This window comes from Uloborus diversus, chromosome 8, assembly GCF_026930045.1.
Source record: "Uloborus diversus isolate 005 chromosome 8, Udiv.v.3.1, whole genome shotgun sequence".
In the NCBI taxonomy this organism is placed as follows: domain Eukaryota; kingdom Metazoa; phylum Arthropoda; class Arachnida; order Araneae; family Uloboridae; genus Uloborus; species Uloborus diversus.
Window position 1 is genome coordinate 59,230,374 of NC_072738.1, and position 22,213 is coordinate 59,252,586.

The window sequence follows — 22,213 nt, forward strand, 5'->3', positions numbered from 1 at the left end:
ATGACGACAAGTAGATAAATAAGCCCACGCCTCCATTTTTTTAGTAGCACAACAAAAATTCGTTAGTTCGTGACTTCATCGTTGTCAGAAAGCCTGACTAACGATACCACTTTATCAGCAGGCAGTTTGTTTTAATCCGGCACAAATGCAGCCAAATTAACTGCAGAAGAGTAGTATCAAAACTTTAGGATCTTATTTTACAGTAAGTTTTGTTTCTTCATCCTTCAATGTAGTTTACTGGTATAAAAATGTTGTTTAATTTTTCTCAAGCCCAATTCAGTTAGTTGATGAATTCAAAAAGGAAACTATCAACGTGTATCGTTATTTTCTCTTGTGATTTGACAACTGGGAGACTCGTAGGGGTATTCCCTTCTTATTTATTTAATATTTAATAAATCACCTAAACCGATCTTTTCCAATTTTTTCACTTATATTTCGCCTTAAAACCAGAGTACAGAATTCACCCCTATGAGCCTCATGTCCGAAAAAACTTTTACGTTGTAAAAAATAAAAAATAAATAAACACTGCAAGCATCAGATTTTGCGTAATCAGAGTCGCATCGTAGATTTTTAGTAAAGTATTATTTAGTAAAGATCTTTAGTAAAGTACTGTTCAACTTACATTCCCAAACGTAATTATAATTAAAAATGAACTTAAATCTTTATACATAAAGGGCTACTTCTGTCCGGATGTCCGGGGTAAACTTTAAAACTACTGGTCGGATTTTAACCATTTTTTCACCATAGATAGCTACATTATCAGGGAGCAACTTAGGCTATAATTTATTGCTAAAAAACTTTGTTTAAACACGTCGTGATCGAAAACAGTAAATGTCATGTAATTTCCACATCAAATGATTAAAGATTAAACCCATTGTTTCGAAAATTCGTTGCCTTACAACAGCAACATTAAAAGTAATCATAATGTAAATTTTGAATCAAGACCTCTCTGGAGCAAGCATGACATTTTTCTTTATACATAAAGGGCTACTTCTGTCCGGATGTGCGGGGTAAACTTCAAAACTACTGGATGGATTTTAACCAATTTTTTCACCTTAAATAGCTATGTTATCAGGGAGCAACTTAGGCTATAATTTATTAATTAAAAACTTAGTTTAAAAAAGTTATGTGGGAAAACAGTAAATTTCATGTAATTTCGCGATGTTACGATTAAACATAGAGTAAAGAAATATACATAGAGAGACCCCATCTATGGTAAAAAGGAGATGAAATTGGAGCCGGAATTATAGGATACAGCGGTGCAATGATGAGCGTGGTTATGATAACGTGATCGCTTCGCGAGTATAGTTTTCACCAATCATGCAAAGAGATCGTATAAAGGGCGGATTGGTTTGCATTTGAATTAATGTTTTATGCAATTTTAAAAACATGTTTCATAAACTTGCAACAATATCTAAGTTTACATTAACAACCAATTGAGATTCAGTAATGGAATGTTTTGAATCAAGAGGGAATCTTAAAATACTTAGCAAGAAGCTAAGGATCTTGGGATATAGCGGTGCAACTTCCGGCTTCAATTTCTTAGTGTAGCAGGGCCTTTCGAAGTTATTTCTTTACTCTATGTGATCTATATATATAAAAATGGAGTTTGGTAAATTTGTTCCCTAAGATCTAAGAAACTACCCGGCAGATTTGGCTGAAACTTCCACCGTTTGTTCAGTTTGGTACTGGGAAGGTTTATAGACCAGTTCGAAAAAAATCCGATTGATAGTTCCCTTTTTATTCTAATTTTAGTCCCAATTTTCGCATAAATGCCCCAATATGGGGGTGGAAAAAAACGTGCACATATTAACATTATATGTCCATCGAAAGTGCCAATTTTTCTGCTGAAGATAGCATCTGTTCGAAGTTTCTAAGTTGTGTAAAAAACGAGTTATGAGCTTTTTTGTTCCCTGTCTGAAGGCTTTCATCAACCCGAGTCATTATTTAGTGTGTCATCTCAACTCCCAAGAATTGTTGTATTGTTGAATATTTTTGCGTTTCGTCTGACTTTTTGAGGCTTTTCTCAAGTCAAATCTTAAAGTAACGTTTTTCCACAAGACTGGCTAAAAATAAATGGATTTGGCTGATCAGTTTACTTTTAAACGGAACTTATGTAATTAATGGTTTATTATTATTATTTATACTGATTGGACACTCTCTCACTATATCCAACCAACCAGCAGAAATATCGCCAGAATTTTTTCAGAAAGATTTCAGTAGCTGATGCATTTGGCAGTTTTTTCCACTGTCGCTGTTTTTAAGCCCAAAGACTACGTAATAATGTTTCTCAGCTTTCACCATATAAACAAAATATCGCCAATCAAAGATACTTGAAAAAAATAATAAAATACTGTGTAAAATAATTCAACAACAAAATTAGGCAAATCCATAAACCGCACAAAAACTTCCATTAATTTTTCTTTTTGCACGATTTCAAACAATCGCCAAATTTTACTACTTATTTTGGAAACATTTCGGATAAAACCGTTTAGCGCCTTTTTTTTTTTTTTTTTTTTTTTGACCAAAAGTATCTCAGCATCTGGCAACAATATTTCTATAATAAAAATTAGTAAGGAGGGGGAGTATTATCGAAAGTGTCCCGAAATGATTCTCGCAAATTTGGTAAGATTTTAAACCGCACCAAGTGCCCACAAAAATTGAAATTTCCAAAAATAACTAAAGCAAGTGTAAGGGGAACACGGGCGGCTACATTTTTTAAAACAGTTCGCACATCAATAGCCATACAGAGAAGGTTTTAGATTTAAAAAAAAGTACTGACAGATAAATCTTTTTAAACATGTAAAGTTTAATTTCATATTTCGGAAAATCTTCAAATTTGTATATGCTTAAATGTCGTGCTTTCGTTTCTAATTGAATACTATTTTGTTTTTTATATTTATTGCTATTTTAGTTTAATGAGTAAGGAAAAAGCTCGGTTTTTATCACGTCAAAAAGGTTTGTTTTAAATTCTTTCGCTTAAAACAGAAAACAAGGGCAAGTAACGACAGTTTCACATAATTATTAGTGACCCAGGCAACGCCGGGTATTTTTGCTAGTTATATATAAAACCCATTTTTACAAAAATTCGTTGCCTAACAACAGCCATATTAAAAGTAATTATAATGAAAATTTTGAATCAAGGCTTCTCCGGAGTAAACATGAGTTTAAAATCATTTAAACATTTGGAAACTCTACTTTTCGCACCTGAGGAAAACATAGTAGAGAGATTTTTTTTAGAGCAATCACGATTGCTTATTGTTCTCACTTGACTGTTTTGAATTCCTATGATTTTATCCCCCCCCCCCGCCTCCCTCTGCAGCAGCACCGTCGGCTGGCCGCCTCACGATGCTGCTCCTCTAGCGAAAACCGTCTCCAGGTTGCGTCCATATTCTACACACACACGCATACATACACACACCTACACACACATACATACACACACACACACCTACACACACATACCCACACACTCATGCCTGCACACAGACACAAAGACACGCCTACACACACACACACACACACACACACATGCCTGCACACACGCAAAAAAACACATGATTGCGAAAGACATAATTTGAATTCAAGATGTCAAAATTCAAATTATTTTTTTTTCTTTTTTTGTGTGTTTGTGTACTATTTAATTAAATGAAGCAAGCGCATGGTTTTTAGTGATCTTTGTTTTTGTCAGTTCATATTTTGGAAAAGGAAGAAGCTCGATTTTTAATCACGTCAAAGCGGTGTGTTTTGAGTTCTTTCAGTTAAAACAGAAAACGAAAGAAAGTAGCGATTGTTTCTTTCAATTATTGCTGACCCAGGCAACGCCGGGCATTTTTGCTAGTATGCTTATAAAGTAACATTAGTATACATTTATATTTCATCACAAAAAAGAAAATCATCACCTTTTGATACCACCTAAAGTTTTTTTTTTTTTTGGCAAAATGCGCAATTACTAGGGGATTTACACCCTGCCTTACGATTAATACCACAAAAAAATATTTACCTTCCCACCCAACATCACTAAGTGTATTAAAAATAGTTCGAATAAGTTTTCATCATGAAGTACTGGGGAGCAAATGCAAATGAGCAAGGCAACAAAGGCAACAGAAAACAATTTTTTTTTTTGCTTATTAATGTGAAAACTGTTTCTATATTTGCCATGTTACCACTTAAACAGCAATAAAATAAATGAATAAATAACATCATAGTCTTAATAACTTCTCAGTAAATTCTTCCAATCATCCCTCATGCTTAATTGTTTTTCATTTTGGATATGACTAACCTAGATTGTGATTTTGAAATCCTGAAGTTCATCATTGAATTGCTTATACTTGTCCAATTAAGACATTGAAAAGAAAGATTCTTTGGTTCACAATATGTTTTTTCCATAATTTCATCAAGTCTTCCAATAAAAAATATTATAAACTGTGTAATACATATGCATGTATCAGTTTTACCAGTTATTTCATACTTAGATTTAAAAAAAAAAAATTAAACTCGCTTTTTGCATTTTTTTGTAAAATACCCAGTTTTTGGGTATTTACCCAGGCTTTTGGTAAATACCCGGGTAAATACCCAAAAAATATTTACCTACCCACTGGGTATTTACCCGATCCACATCACTAGTTGCGACTGAACGCGAACATCTGCGTGTCAGTCCTATAGTATAGTTTAATGCCGAAAAATAAGAGAAAAAAACGTAAAACAATTTTTCACATAAAAGACAGATTGGTTTTGAAAAGATTTTAGGTTCAACCCCATGTGTTTCCCCAACATGCTCTAAATGTTCATGCTTTTAAACTTTGTATCTCTGTAGCTCTTCAGAAGAGTGTAATGGCTAATGGCTTTGATATAACTATAACGCTTCCTTCCCCTCTAAATGAAAATACTGGCTATGAAACTGTCGAAAACTAAAAAAAATTGAAGGGTGCCTTTTCCAAAAAGTTAGTACGTATAGGAGGAAAACGGTGGTGATATTTGGATTCAGGGGGACATTTTACATAAGAATATGCAAGATTTATGGCAAAAGCATTTTGAAAGTTTTTGTACTCTTTTAAATGTTTAGCTTTCTAAGCAGATGGCTTTCATGAAGTAATTGATCGGACTGTAATTACGTGGTAAGGAAAGCAGATTTCTATACATATTTATTTTTACGAATGTCACAAACTGGTAGCTTCAAACATTCTATTGCTCCATTGCATTTAATTTAAAGGTTATAAATGATAGATTAACTGAAAACAAAAATGTCATTAATATACAGTCAATATCTTTAGATTTTCATAATAGAGCTACGTGTCTCATTCAAAAGTTAAAATTTTTTTTACGCTTCTCAATAGATAATGCTCAAACAATCTTTACTAAGACCGTAGGCAGATGGAAGCAAATGTGTGGACGTGTACCGTTTCGTCTGTAATTTAAAACGTTGTAATAAAAATTTTCAGTTTCATATATGCGGTTTAACTTTGGAGGAGGCCAATGTGACCCAGCTTAGACACGCCTCCTCCCTCCCCCCTTTCCCACCTTTTTGTTTTGCAATCAGAAGTTATTATAGGGAAAAGCGAGATCTTCAATTTTTCTGAAATGAAGTAACTTTGAAACTGCCACTATATTCATTTTCCTTCAAGTTTCTATGTCAAGTTTTATTTGTTTACTAGCCACCAGGGCGGCTAGATTATTCTACTTCGGCAGCCGCGGCGATCTCGTCGCCTACGACGACTCGTTCAACCCGCCAGCGGCGGGCTGACGTACATCTCCGTTCCACAAAGTACACCTGTGGTGTACTTATACTAAACTAATACTAAAACAACTTAACCATGATAAATTTTTCATCAATCAGAAGAAATCTAATATCAGGAAAATAGAAAACCTTGGATATAATAGAATGGAAAATATTAGTTACAACAATTTACCTGTTTGCTTGAGGTCTCAACACTACTTCTTATAGAATCGGCATTATCCAATAAGCGTCTATTAGCGTCGCTGAAAATAGTTAGAATTAATATAAGAAAACTGACATTGATGACATAATAATTCAAAAATAAAATATCTTAAAAATTTACAGGGCGTTTACAAATATTGCACTGTTGAAGAAAATTTATTTTTAAAAACTAATTAAGATTTATACTTAATTATTTTTTATCTTTTGACCCTTATCTAATCACGTTTTCCCCCCTATTAGTACGACATTAGTTTACGGCTGGTAGGTGACGCGAAAGTCGAAAAGTGAAAATGATGTCTAGAAAAGAAAAAACTCCTTTCGTGAATGGGGATTTCAGAGTTAAACCTTCCAGAACCTTTGGTTCTAAAGCATATTACCAATTTTAATATGAAAGTTTATACCCACATACGGACCGTTATTATCTCCCCCCCCCCCCCCAAATGGTAAACTCTTACTTGATAATTCACTGCGAAAAATTTGTGTAATGCTACCAGTATTAATGGGTGTAAGGTTACACGAATTCTGGAGTGTGTAGTACCATTGTTTTAAAAACTCAAATTGTTGGAGGAACGTTACAGTATGGTTTCCACGTGCAGTCAGCAAATCTCAAAGCGCATGCGTAGAGATCAGCATCGGCGTGGAGCTGGTAAACTCTAATTAGCCTTTGTGACCAAGTGAAAAAGAAACTTTTGCTTTGCGTATTTCCATGAAAAGGTTTGGGATTTCACGGGTTTTTATCTATTTCCCCGTAAAATCAAGTATATTTATAAAAAAGTTTCCTGAATAGACAAGTTGCACGACTACAAACTTTTCAGTATCATGGGGGGGGGGGGGGCGGGAATAGCTAGCGGTTTAAAGATTGACTGGTGTTTTTTTAGTATATCGGCTTTTAAAACGATCACGGCCCGCCCAGGTTGTTTAAGCTCCCATTGAGAGCAAATAAGCACTTGGGAATAGCTGCATAATTGCGGGCAATTCTGCTTTAGCTGTAGACAAGGTTACATTGATGCTTCTGGAGCCTTCATAATAACTCAGGAAGGTTCAATTGCATTAAGCCTACCGAATCTCCCTTGCAGGTTCACAAGGGAAAGGTGCACCCAAAATTCTGGTGCAACCTAACACACAAATTAGTGAGACGTTACGCTATAGTTACATTACTATGGTGTAACCTTCCGCAAGCGATGTGTAACTTTACACCGGTTGTGTCAGTTAAGATACTCCAGAGCGGTAGAGGCAGCTAAGCTGCCATCCTTTTTATGGAGTAAAGTTGCACAAAAATTTTTACAGTGTTGGAAATTGTCATAATCTTCTCAGAACTACTAAAAGTGCACATGTAGAAGTACATTAACATTCGAATATCCGAGCTGATTGGAACAGCTGAGACCGCGAATGTCGGAAATCTCGGTTTATTGAACTTTGTACAAAAACTTGCAAGGATCATAATTTTTAAAATGTGTTAATTAAAAATACAATAGAATATTTTAAAAGGTGCAAATGAACATATAAAAAGTATGGTTTTACTGTTAGAAAACTGAAATAGGAAAAAAACTTGTAGTAAGTTTTAAAACGTTAATTGAATTTTTTTACAATGATTAGTTACACATTCAAAGATAAAATTTTAAAAACCAGAAACTTCCAGAAAATATTTTTATCTTTAAATTGAAAATTCTTCATTTCATTAAATATGCATTTTTTAAAGTCTGTTGTCTTTCTTTGTAAAAATACCGACTCGGTCAGCAGAAATCTCAGTTAATCAAGGTCCTACTGTAAATGCGTTAACGTTTTGAAACAATATCTTAGCCACTGCTCTGCTTCAGTGCTTCTAGCAAAAAAAATTATATCTGGAAATAAAGGAATCTGGACATGAAAAAACACTGGACAAAGACACTGGGCATAAAATTCATTTTGTCTCCCCCCCCCCCCGCCCCTCTATATTTCCGATTATTCTGAAGCTATAAAATATTTCGATACTTGCGTATTAACACAACCATGCTAAGTTTGGAGGTAACCTCATATCACAACGTTTAAAAAGTCAAAGAGATATAGTATACGATAATTAAATAAGATGGGGTTAAACTTTGCCAGTTTACCGTAAATATCAAAGGTACTATGATGTACATAACTTTTTAAAGTAAATAGAGATTAAATTTAGAATGGTTTTGAGATTTCCAGAGATCATTTTTTAAAGGGAATTTTTATCAACAAATAAAGAGATTTTTTCCTTGTCCTTGCATTTGCAAAAATATCAATGACATCATTGTACTCAAGATTCTGAGTGAAATCATTATTTATTTTTAATTGGCATGATAAATTAAGGAGCATTTGGGGCCCCCTGAAATCTAAGAGGAGGAGCCTATGCCCCGCATTCCCCTGCGTTAATCAGGCTCTGAAGTAACCAAAAAATAAACAATGTTGTTGATACACTAATTTGCAACCAGTTGTTTCGAGGTTTCAAGCAAGTCTTCTTTGACTGCCGAAAAATGTTAGCTACCTTACACTCTCAGCAAAGGGTCCTCTCAAATATCACGGATTTTCGCCGTATTTGAAGAAATTGCTCCAGTTGAACTTTTCGGAGAAACTGACGAACATTTCGCGAGATTTGAGAATGAAATTCTGATTAGCGAGATAAAAATCGTTATAAATTTTGAAACTTGTCTAACTGAAGCATCCTCGAAAGTGAACGATACATATGTGAGAGTGGACTATGGATAGCAGTTTTCTGCATTGGAAAAGAGAGTTCCTCAAAATCTAAAAACACGTGTCTTCAACTGATTGAAATTTTGTGCATTCATAGCATAGTTTTTCTTTTGGGAGAGCGTTTAAACTGCCCTGAAATCTTGCTCTCTGTTTCTCTGAAAAGCGTCTTTTTCTTGTGCGAACTATAATACCAATAAGATATACTTACTGTAGGAGACTAAGCTGACGACTCAAATGGTCCTGTTCTTGTAATACTTCCATAATCTTCTCCCTTTCACTTGAGAAAAGAAAATAAAAGAATAAAACAGCATGTTTAAGATGTTGACATTGGAATAAATGCATTTGGGAACAATTTGTAACAAAATTTCTGTTGAGTTCGAATTCTGAGCTCTTTTAAAGGTACTCTGATTTCAAAACTGCAGTTAATTTTCTTCTACCTAGTAAGTTTTTTTTTCTCTCCACACTAAAGGTGAATGTGATCACCTTCCGTGGGATAGCGTGAATCACAGTAAGCCTTACGCTTCTCCATTGGTTGATATGAACCGTATTATGTTCCTTACCCTTTCTATTACTTTAGTTTAACTTAAGTTTACTTGAATTTCTATTTTTTTTACGCCCTTTTTTTCATTTCGTATCATTTTGTATCGTAGGAACAACAGGTTAGTTTTTTTCTATTGCAAGTGCGATGGGAAAAAACATAGAGGGGAAAACATATAGGAACGAAAAATAGAGAAATGGTAGCTCAAAGATGTCTTGAATGATTGTGCATTTATATCCTTCTATTGAGAGTGGCTTTCAATAAAGAAGACAATTTGCTTTGGTTTAGTTTGCATTTACTTTCGTTTTTAATTTCGTGATTTCTGTTCAAAAAAGAAATGGAGCATAAGTATTTGGGGTATAAATACAAAAAAACGCAAGGAATATGTTACACTGTAAAAATTTTCCGAAACGTTACTAAGTATTTCCGTGTAACGTTACGGGATTTTTATGGTTTTTATCCACTTCCTGGAAAAATCAAGTATTCTTGTTAAAAAGTTTCTAGAATTGCTACAAGTCGCACGAATGCTGACTTCTCACGAAGTGAAAAACATTTTTAGCTACCTGTATGAAGATTAACTGAGATTATTTATAAAGTGGTATCCGCTTCAGTTTGACTTCGCCCCGTCCAGACTGATAAAGCGTCCAAAGGGCGCAAATCTGTCTATGGACTACGTAGGTTTGCAAGCAATTGCAGGGGAGGAAAATTCTTGATATTTACTTCTAAGTGTGACGTTGCTTTGGCCATGTTTGCAATACTGCTTTTGGAGCTTTCTTCGAGACGCAGTAAGGTGCCAAACTATAATAGTATATCAACCTAAGTTTATTCTAAGATTCCAAGGATACGACTGGCTTTAAACGGGAAGAGCGCCAAATATTTTAGGAAGCTTCCAGGATAATTTCAGTAAGGTTACTAAATTTTAGCGGAAAACGTTCCTGGTTTTTGTAAGATATGTTACTGGAAGAAATTAGACACATTTATTTTCCAGGAATGTTTCTGAATCATTCTTATAGTGTAACGTTTCAAAAAGTGGGGCGCGAAAATTTCCTTTTTTTAAATTTAAATAACTTTTACATACGTAAAAACTCTTTATTACTGTTTTGAAATCAAAATCTTGTAAGTGTTACCCTCCATTGTCAATAAATACACTGGACTACACACCGTAAAAACGATTCAGAAGCGTTCCTGGAAAATAATGGACAGCTGATGTGCCTGATTTCTGCCAGTAATGAACCTTACAAAATCCAGGAACATTGTCCGCTAAAATTTAGTAATCTTCCTGAAATTACCCATGAAGCTTTCTGAAAAATTCATAAAATTCATAAAACTTCCCATTTGAAGCCAGTCGTGTTTCTGGAACTGTAGAGTAAACTTAGGTAGGTATAATATGATATCCTTGCACCTTCTTGATTTATTGAGAAAGTCCCATAAGCAGTGATGCAAACATGGCCAAAGTTAAGCTAGAATTGCAAACAAGTTTCGAGAATTCTACATGCCTGCAATTCCTGCAAAACAATCTAGTTCATTCTTATTCGCTTCCTCTGGAATCTTAATTGAATCGCTGATTTTGAAACGGGCGTAAGTCACCAGTAATTGATTTTGAGAAAACTTGATAAAACCGTTTATCTCAAGTTACAAATTAGTGATTTTAAATCTATAGCAGTCGTTCCAAAGGCATTGCTTTTACATATGTTCAGTGAAGTTTTGGTTAATTTCCGATTTAATTTGGATCAAATATCGAATTTACAAATTAGATGACTTACGCCCTTTTCAAAATCAATCGGTTTTTGGCAGTAAAAAAATATTTCATTTGCACTTATTTTAAAGATATTTTTAAGTGTATAAATGTTTCAAATTGGTTGGCCTTGTTAGAAGCGGTATTTTTCCCAAGAGAGGATCATTTTATAGAATCCATGGTGTTATTCGGGAATGTGAAAGAGGAGCTTTCTAATGTTAGTCAACTTCTTTTCATTGATGGGCACCTGATCAGTGAGTGTGTGCTGGCGTAGTTTGTAGATTGGGGATGTTCTTGACTTTCAGGAGTTTGTAACTGTTGTAGATAAGACCGTCAATCCGGTCAAAAGCAATAAGGATCCTAGGTGTTGAAAAATCAAACACGTACATCTTGTTGGAACTGACCGGAGAATAAATCATGATAACCTCTCTTCTGGCCCGGGCGTGTCTTTTTCAAAGGGACGCAGGATTTCTTATAAAACTCTGGCCACCATTGACTGAAATCTTTGACTTCTTTGGGGCGTAGCACTTTGACAGTGAAGGGATCCTTTCTGGTAGCCCGAATCAATGCATGATATTCGTCAGGGACGTAGATGTTTTCTCTGCTGGAATAGTGGTACGTTTTTGTGGGAAATGATTTAATATACTCCACTATTCGATGGATTTCAATGGCGAAAATCTTAAAAATTTGGTCGAGGAGCTTGAGCGCGCAGTTCTTTTGGAGTGTCTCCTCCTCTTAACAATCCCTGTAAACGCCTTAGCCTCTTTTCGGATACGCTGTGAAGACTGAGAAAAACCTTTTGTCAAACAGATACTTTTTGGGAGCCCTGCATGACATGATAGCTGAAAGTGGACTGCCTCACTCGTGGTTCTCTTTTCTGGGACGATGTTTTTCGACTTCATGGTGATCAACGAGGGATTGAAAATAGACGTCTTGTATTGTCTTTGATTACATAGAGTACATATTAGCAAGGACAGCGTCACGTTTCTCTGAAAAAAATGAATCAAAGCATGTTTCTGACTCCTTTTTTATGTTTTTTTTTTCATTTAGTTTGTCGATCATTAATGTTAAAAAAAAAAATACCTAAACCAAAACAACGTAGATAATGACGACGTAATATTGGTAAAATAATGATGCAATATCGCGAAATAGTGACGGAAGATTACCCACTACAGTTCATAAAACACTGTAATACAAGAGAAACAAAAAATATCACCTTGCACAACCAGCGACATCTATTAAAATTCGCCAATGAGTTTGAAAAGGGCGTAAGTTCAATGACTAACGCCCTTTTCAAAATCATCGCAAATTTCCCCTCCATTTTTCTCAATCACTTTTCTTACAAACTTATGCCGTTTTTAATCTCATTTGGTAGGTTTACGTTCACAGTACCGTTTCCCATTATTATCTCGATTTGTCAAAAATGGTGACTTACGCCCTTTTCAAAATCAGCGATTCAATTGAATCGGCAGGTTTAAGAAGGGAATAAAGACCAAAAATTTCATTTTGTTTTTGCAATCTAATAAATCTCCTAGTTTCAATCTACATGTGGGTAAGAAACAGATAAAAAACATTCTCTAGAAATATTTATAGAGCACTGAATTCAGCGTCAAGTGTAAAAAGGAAACAAATCCCGGATTTATTTCCTTCTTAGAACTTATAATTAATTGGTCCGCTAGATTGCAGCACGAGTAGTTACTCCAACGTAACTAATTGAGAAAACTGTTTTAAATGGTTTATTATGTAATCGTTCGTTGTTGGTTTACAAAATGTTTATTTTTTCAGTGTATCAAAAAGTCTATATCGTTATTTCCATCAAAGTATATTTAATTAATTAATTATTGTTAACTTATTTGCTACAACAATTGCATCGGGAGGTTCCGATAAAGTGTCGGAAGTTTGTGGTTTCCCACAACGGAAACGAGATGTTCATAATATTGATAAAACGGAGACATTCGGAATTTCAAAATACAGAAATTTAATATATGAATTTTCAATTGCAGGATATGTAACTATTTGTGAGTTCATTGATGGATCATTGATTCACGATACTACATTACACTTAACCGAACTCTGAAACCTATGCACAAAGCCGGAAAATATTGAATGAAATTTACGAAACTTATATATATTTTTTTTAATTTCTCAAAAACTCGATTTTTGGACTTATTCCCTTTTCAAACCTGTCGATTCAATTAGCATGGACGAGCCATAAACGAACTGAGCCAATACACTTTATAAATACACTCAGTTAATCTTTAAATTGAGAGCTAAAAATGTTTTACACAACACTGAGAAGTCTGCATTGGGACAACTTGCAGCAATTCAGGAAACTTTTTGACAGTGATACTTGATATTTCCAGGAAATGGATAAAATCATTGAAATCCCAAAACGTTACACGGAAGTTCACAGTAACGTTTCGTCAGTAATTTTTTTACAGTGCACTAATTCAGTCGAGCTCGGAAGTTTTGGTCAACTCTTTGGAGCATCTCGACCAGTATATTGGCAGTTTCGGTTCGGATGCGGTTCTTCAGGTCCTTCAGGGTTCGGGACGAGACAAACCCGACTTCATTGTTCAAGCATTATAAGCCCGCGACTTCAGATAACCCCACAAAAATAGTCACAGGAGGCTAAATCAGACAAGCGTGCAGGCTAAGTTAAGTTCTCTAAAAAAACGCAGGTAACAGGAACCGGTCATTTTGACGATCTGTAAGATCGCCAAAATGACCGGTATATTTGAAAAACCAATTAAAACTAAACGAGCAGCATTGATTTTTCAAACATACCGATCATTTTGACGACCTTACAGATTGCGTTTTCTTCTTTCATACCTTTTAAAATGCCTCCAGCGCCATCTGTTGAGGAAAATTGTAACTATTTTTTTCAGTTTGTCTATCTGAAAATTTACTGCTGTACCAAGCAAAATGCAACAAACGGTATATTTCTATCGCTGCCCCTTTCATTTTTATTTTTTTTTTCAAATGTATCAGTCATTTTTGGAACACCCTGTAAATAGAACACGAGTTTTATAATAGCATATCTGCTTACCCAACTGCCCCCGTTGCCATTTAATGATCCCACTCAACAATTTAATGATCTTATCAACCAAAAAGCGTTTTGCCACAATTTGTTCCAAAGTTACTGAAGAGCAAAGAAAGTAAGTTTTTAGCACTTCTCTGCTCATAAAAGAATTATATTTTAATGTAATTCAGTTTTAGTGTGAGAATAATACTAACTTTATGCGAAAGATAACGGTTAAGATAATAACCTGGAAAGTTCTCTGCATTTCTCTTCGTACATGGTCCTCAACTGCAAGAGCTCACTGCGCATGAGCGCTATGCTGGTCTGCGTGTCCAATAATGACATGCGCAGTTGACGATTCTCGTGGACGGCGTCATCCAGCTTCGCTTTAACCTCATCAAGGCGGCAATCTCGCTGTTCGAGAGGCTGGGTTCGTAGCCAAGAGTACACCTAAGTATTAAGATACCTTTTTTATTTAGTTCAAAGAAAGACATGCGTATGCTTCGATCTAATTAAAACACAGTATATAAGGTTATAAGCGTGCTTTTGTGGAGTTGTTTTTGCTAAATCTCGAAAGTCGTAAATGTGCACATAGCCTAGGTGATCTACAAATAAACATAGGGTAACGGCACCAGTAACAGACATGCTTAAGACATTGCTCTTAGGTTAACTCAATTCTCTGAGCCTTTTTAATACCTTTAGACTTTCTAAACTAATTTTCTTTCATGCAACTACATCTCATGTAACGTCTGGCTGCTTCTGGATCCTTTGAATTAGTCAATTCTAGTTTAATTTGCTCAATTTCGAAAAAAGGTCCGTCCTTCAGTAACAGACACCGAAAAATCTGATGATATCCAGTAGCAGATAGGACGAAGAAAGAATGAATAATGGACAAGATTCTTTTTTTCTCTTCAAAATGCGCAAAAGTTCTTTTTTTTTTAGACCTAAAATCTAATTAAATTTAAATGAACATGAAACACCGACGTACCTCGTGGTAGCTGTTCATAACCTCCCACCACTGCTTTGTATAAATATCAACTGGCTCATAAAATTCACTCTGATACCACTAGATGGTTTCACCGTATTCATGGGTCGCAGCAACATCAGTTTTACCCGTCTAAAATTTTAATTATTTAAATCCAAACTTACGAATATCTGTACGTGGACCCTTGTCTGTTACTGGTGCTGTTACCCTATTTGCTCCGTTAAAATATAGAAACAAGTTTCCAGCATTTTACCTATACAATGTGCAAATGAATGTCTTGCGTTTCCTGAAAGTTTAAAAGATTTATAAAAGATTCTACACAAGGCTACACTGTAAAAATGATTCAGAAACGTTCCTGGAACATAATGGGCAGCTAATATGCCCAATTTCTGCCAGTAACATATCTCGCAAAAACCTGGAACGTTTTCAAGCTTCAGTAACTTTCCTGAAATATTCAGAAATCTTTCCATTTAAAGCCAGTATTTCTCTGGAACTTTAGAATAAACTTGTATAAGTTTAATATAACAACTAAGCACCTTCCTGAGTTATGAATGGAGCTTCACAATAAATACTGCAAACATGGCCAAAGCTAAGAGAGAATTGCGAGTAAGTACCGAGAACAGTGCTTTCCTACAATGCAAAGCCACGTAGCCCATGGACTTTTCGCTCCCTTTGGGAGGTTAAACAGTTTAGACGGGCCGCAATCAAACTAAAGTCGATACAACTTAATAAAATACGCCCAGTTAATTTTTAAACTGGGAGCTAAAATATTTTTCACACCAGTGAGAAGTCTGCATTCGTGCGACTTGTAGCAATTCAGGAAACTTTTTGACGATGATACTTTATTTTTCCGGGAAGTGTATAAAAACCATTAAAATCCCGAGACGATACACGAAAATACTCAGTAACGTTTCGGATATTTTTTACAGTGTATGTTGTACAAAGTGCCACCAGCCTTCAAATTGCACTAATTAGTAAGCATAGCATCATTGTGTACTTTTAAAAGTCATTTGTTTTACCATCATCTCCGTAGCACGGCAGCCATGTGTGGGCCAAGGTCTTCTGCACCAATCGTTCCTAGCCTCCCGTATTCGAAACTAAAAGTCGTTTGGTTCTTTTTGATTTAATTTACAATTTGCCTCTATCCACTAGTTTTATCAACGATTAGCTGGATTCTTTAGATATCGAGAAAAAACTAATATAGTTCTATTAAATTAAGAATGCAGAAAAGTTTCTGTTGTTCTAGAAAGCATCTTTCTTTCCCTTCAACGTGTGTCTAGTAGATGCAATATGCAGATTATTTAGGCAATTTGCAAATTACCTTGGTAATTTGAGAAATAAAACAACCTTCGGCATTTAAATGCCGAAAATCGCTCTAAAAACACTCAAAAAAAGAAAAAAAAAATCACGAACACAAAGTAGGAAACTGTAGTTAATATTCACGTTGCCAAGATACGTCTGCTGCAATTTGCGTCTGCTGAGAAACCGATTCCTGCACTTAAGAGGTAACAGAGTCATGAAATTTGCCTCATGGAAAATTTCCTTACCGTCAACTAGCAGGACATTAGTCTAAAGCTGAAAAAGGAATCAAAAAAAAAAAAAAAAAACAGAAATTTTTGAAGATTATCTTTTTTAGTTTTTCAGGGCACTACTATGGCAATAGTGCTGTACATACTAAGTGCTTCCAGTCCACTTTACAAAGTAAATATACAGGCTGTTCATAAACACTTCAGCTGACTTTAAGAATATATGGGGAGGGGGGAACTGATATGATTAAAAAGATATCTGCTTCAATAAATTGTAAAGGGTTTTATAAAATGTTGAATAAATCTACTTATTCAAGTAAATTTCAGTGAGTACACCCTAAAGAGCTGGAAGAATGCTCATGCAATCATTCAATTCTCGCTTAGTCAAAAATAGGGTTGTAAAGCTAGATGTAGCATCTGTTCTTTGGATCATGAGTGTTTCAATATCTTCTACTAGTGTAGGAGATTAGATACTTTGCCGCTTATGTACCCTCAACAGAAGAAATTTAGAGGAGTAATATCGGGTGAGAGACTATCCAAATGTTGAACGATACGTAATGAGAATTCGAATGCCACGCTTTTAATTCTAAAATTTTTTTCTAATAAGGTATTTAGTGCCATTCCACGGAAAACGGTAATTTTTTCTCGCACGTGACGTTTAATATATTTCATTGAAAGTAATAATTTAACAGGGTATTGAACAAAGTTTTGTAGCTTAAGAAATCACACACGTATGAGTGATTTATTAAGTAAAAATTTCCGTCATTTAAAATTATTAATTTTTAATGAAATATATGAACCGTCACGTGCGGGACAAAATGGCTACTTTTTCGTGGAATGGTGCTTTAGCTATATTCAACACGTTTACCCATTCTTCACGAACTCTTTTTTTTCCTACCCACAGATTACTCAAACAATTTCCGGTAACTGCCGCGATTGGTATCAAGACTTTAAAAAAAAAAAATTCTCCAGACAAATTAAATATCGACAGACTTTGCTAACATTCTATTTAACGCTCTTTTTATTTTTTTATGTCATGTTAATTCTATAGATTCTGAGTATAAAGTACCGTAAGAAAATAATACTCTTTGCATCTCAAATAATACTTTTGTAGTGATTATTACTACAGATATGATTTGATGATTTTGATTGAACATTTCTTAGACATTTCAAGGTGCTTATGCTATCAATTAATAAAATTTCTTACCAAGGATTCCCGTCTTCCCTCCTTAAATGAGCTTCAAAATCCTGAGTTCCCCCCACTCTTAAGCCCCTTGCAAAATGGGGAGTAGTACGAGTGCGAACCCTGGAATTTTCAAATTAGTTTGGTATTGATTTAAAGAGGAATGCTTGGTAATTAAATGCTGTTGACTGATATCATAGCACCTTAAAATCACTGTAAAATTTTAAAATAAAATCATGAAATCATCCGTTTCAATATTCAACACAAATATTCTTCGGGCGGATTAAGTACAAATATAATCATGCTATGATCATTTCTTTTGACTTGTCTTTATGGGTTACATCAGAAAACACGCAAAAAGCAAGCAAATTACTTTTTCTATGAGTGCAAGGTGAGACTGAACTTTATCCAGTTCGCCATCCATTTTCGTCTGCAACGTTTTCCTTTCGTCTTCAACTTCTTCTTGTGCCTTTTAAAGAGCAATATGATTGAAATAATATCATCATTCGATTAAGGGGAAACATTGTGTTATAAATTGAATTATTTTTTTACAACTATAAATAAGGCCAGAAATACGTACTTTTAGTCTAAGCTTCATTTCAGCTTCCTTTACTTGATTGTCTAGTTCTTCTTCCATTCTTTTCAAATGTTTCTCGTGCTCTACTTTTTCTCTGTAAAGATTAATTTTGAATTAAGGAATGTCAAAAATGGCACATTGGAGGTTTTATTGATGTGGAACGGTTAAAAAGAGATTATTCTACGTCGTTTTAAGTTTGACTTACTTCTATATTTACTGACGTACCTTTGGGTGATCCCCACGGCAAGTGTGGACAAATCTGACTGAATTTGTTCTTGCATTTTAAATTTATATGAATGAAAATTATTCAGAGCCTAAAAGTTAAAAATGTGCTGACATTCTGAATTGTTTCACATGTCTGACTGCAAAACAATTTTTACAAAAATTTTCCACTAGTTCTTTTTTATTAGTTTTTTTTTTTTCAAATGAAGGATCATTGTTTAGTAAAGGACACACGTTTTGACATCAGTTTTATACTTCTCAATTCTAGCAAACTTTTATCCGAATTCGTTGCAAATTTTATTGACATGTCGTTTGCTGATTGGTTGTTTGCTGTCTTGTGTCCTGAATTCCTGTTGGTTGGCCCTCTTTGGTATAAAAACCGGTGACCACGTGGTTGTTGTCAGTTCTCTCGCGACTTTCGGTTGTGTTGGTGAGCTTCTTGCAGTGATGAAAAGGCTCCATTGTAGCCTTGAAATAGCTATATGCTGCATTTTATTCAAAATTTGTGCTTTATTTACGTTGGTTTTTCATTTTAATCATATTGTAGCACAAAGTTAAAATGACAATTTTTCATATACATTAAATGTTTACCCCAAGTTTCGCCGATATTTGAAATTCCCCTCCTCTTAAATATGTCAAAATGTAAGATTTACACTGAAAATGGGGGGAAAGAAAATTTCGTGTTGGCAAAACAGGGGGAGCACCACTTTAAATAGTCGGAAACAATGGCTTGCCTCAGCTTCAAACAGATTTATCCATTCAGACAACTGAAGAGGACATATTCCATACAAGTGGCGTTGGATATTGATAAGCTCTCTCTTAATTATTTTACCGTATTTTACACCTTTATTATTTCCCTCCTGCACTGGATGACATAAAATATTCTGAGGTGTTCACGGCCCTTCTATTGGATAATGGGTTTTTGAGTTTCAACAAACCCAACAAAAATTGCTGAACGTATGCACATCAGAGAATAAAGCTTGAATACATAGAAAAGATCACAAAATATAGTTTGAAAAAAAAAAACATTTGCTCTGTTAAAGCGTAGACATTAAACTAATGTAATTATTCATTATTAGTTCTTAAATTCTTTATTTTCAGCATTAATTGACTAGTTCGGGATCTTGCTGCAAAATATACATATGGATACCGTAAACTTGTTTGCGTAGACACAATTTGAACAAGATGTGTTAAACAATTCTTAGAAAAGCGAAACAATATTTTTCGTATATGCACAGCACATTTTATAGAAAATAGTAATAAAACAGCCATCAAGCGTAAAAGTCTAACCTTTTCCATGAGTTTTCCAACCTGGACTTTTCCTCTTGAAGGTGCTGTAGATTGCCCAAAAGTTCTTCCACCGCACTTTCCAGGTAGGGGACTAGATGCTTCTGTTCTGAAGTCTGCAGCTCATTGAGCAGCCATTTCAGTTTTCCTTCATCACTGTAATTGAATTTTTAAAAAGTTAATTTTATTATTCACACAAAAATATGAACCTCATCTGAAAAGTACACTGTAAAAAAATTCGGAAACGTTACTGGTATATTCGTAAAATCAAGTATTTTCGAAAAAGAAGTTCCTTGAATTGCTACAAGTTGCACAAATGCAGGCTTTTCACTGTTGTGAAAAATATTTTTTACTACCAGTTTAAAGATTGAATGAACGTGTTCATTTAGTGTATCGACTGAAAAATTTGACTACGATGTGTTCAGATTAACTAAGCTCTCAGTGAAAGCGAATAAATCATTGATTGGAATGACGTCGGTGCCCCAACCCCAAATGAAAAAAATGCCCCTCAAAACACCCCTTAAAATTTCAATGGCCGAGCCTGTGCCATGACCCCCCCCCCAAGGTGCCCCCCGGGATTGGATAGCCTTAGCTTTGCAAGGAAGGAATTGCAGGTAAGGCTATGCTTGCACTTACTTGGCAATTCTCGCATTGCCTTGACCGTGGTTGCAAGTGCTCTCTTGGAAAATCAGAAAAGTTTAATCAATTATAGTAAACCTACTTAATTTTTCTAGAAGGTTCCAGAGACATTTAACAAGAGAGATTTTGAGAGTTACACGGTTAATTTCAGAAAGATTACTTACTTTTTAGCGGAAATCGTTCCTGGTTTTTTAAAGATATGTTACTAGCAAAAATTGGTCATGTCAGCTGCCTATTATCTTCCAAAAGCGTTTTTGAATCGTTTTTACAGTGCATAGTTAAAGGCTAAAAGACAAACATACCAATTCTAATAGAAATATTATTTGTCAGCAATAAAATAACCGATAATTTGTCCCATTACAAGGTTTTTTAAAATTTTTTAGCACATTACTTGATAGGTCCGGTGATTTCTAAAGTCACTATAGTAAGGTAGATCCCCTTCAGAGGACAGGGGGACCTAGCCGACATTTTGGTTCCAAGACAGCTTTGGATCCAGCCTTGTTTCAAGCATATGGAAATACGTTATTTTTGTCGCTGTTTGCCATGTTGTAAAATAGTTGATAAGTTGAGTAACACGTCACTTTAGATAAATCTAATACTTACTCAACCTCGTGAATAAACTAATAGGGTATTTTCATTTACATTTACCCCCTAGTCTCTGGGGTAAGAGGATTTCATTCGCTAACAAACTGTCTTACAATCAAATTTTTCATACCCAGTTGGGTGGATGGTGTTTTGTTTTACATAATGCACTGAATTTTATGTCTCAATTTACTCAAACGAAAGGGAAGGATCAACAGATGACACACTGAAATCCTACTTCCCTTTAATGACCCTATAGATGCTGCGGACACAAGGCCACCGAAGCCCCTTCCCCCCCATAGTGTTTACGCTACTCCTACTTCGAGCCGGGCCCCTAGTTTTGGCTAGAACCCCCGAAGAGGACCAGTCGACTTATCAGACATATTGGTTTCAAGATGGCTTTGGATCCAACCTTATTTCTAGTATTGATTAATATATTATAATACTAGCTGGTTGTTATGTCGTAAAACAATTAGTGATAAGTTGAGTAAAATGCCACTTAAGGTAAATCTAGAAAGATAACTTAGTTCACAAGTTCAGCGAAAATGTATCGGGAAATTTTTACTGTAATGAATCTCATTTTCAAACCTTATTTGTTTTTAATTTGTATGAATTAAATCTTCTTCATTTACAGAATAAAATAATCAAACAATAATCAGGCATCATAGCTAAAGCTTAGTTACCACTTTTCTGCAACGTGGCTTTTGTATAAATATTAATTTTGTCCCCTAGCAGATTTGGAAATAAAATGCCAAATGAGTCAGCTCCTTTTTATAGAAAACTTGGTTCTCGTTAGCGATGTTTGGGCACTACGCGACACCCGCTTTGGGATTCCCTCATCAACTGTGATAGAATTGGCAATACAGTAAACTCCCGATTATCCGCGGAATTGGGTGGCACAAGTGCCGCGGATAATAAAAATCGCGGATAACCGCAAAAGGACTAAAATGGGGGACAAATCAGGTAAAAATTGTCCTATCTCAAATTCTTAACTGTATTGATGCATAACACTTTCTGCAAACAGTGCAAATATATATAGAGTACAGTAAAAATGTTTTGTATTTTTGCACAACCGAACTTAACATCAATAACAAACAAGTGTATGTACGATGAAGAACTCACAAAAATAATAATAATAATAATAATAAAATTAAATCAAATCAATCAATCAAGCAAAAACAACTAAGTGTAAATTTACAATTTTTCAAAAAAAAAACAGCCACTGGTATTATCTTTTTACTGCGAAAATACATATTCGTGATTGTTGATTGATTCGCGGATA

General features: G+C 34.9%; 1 protein-coding gene across 2 annotated transcripts in view; it reads right to left on the reverse strand.

Annotated features, from left to right (window-relative positions):
* LOC129227225 (ras and EF-hand domain-containing protein-like) overlaps positions 1–22,213 on the reverse strand; it is a 135,523-nt gene that overhangs the window by 74,044 nt on the left and 39,266 nt on the right. For both annotated transcript variants that reach the window (XM_054861734.1, XM_054861733.1), the window contains exons 2-7: positions 19,714–19,866; positions 18,205–18,295; positions 17,998–18,093; positions 14,178–14,380; positions 8,844–8,912; positions 5,910–5,979 (exon numbers count right to left, since the gene is read on the reverse strand). In XM_054861734.1, coding sequence (XP_054717709.1) covers positions 5,910–5,979; positions 8,844–8,912; positions 14,178–14,380; positions 17,998–18,093; positions 18,205–18,295; positions 19,714–19,866 — 682 coding nt within the window. The remainder of the gene's footprint in view (positions 1–5,909; positions 5,980–8,843; positions 8,913–14,177; positions 14,381–17,997; positions 18,094–18,204; positions 18,296–19,713; positions 19,867–22,213) is intronic.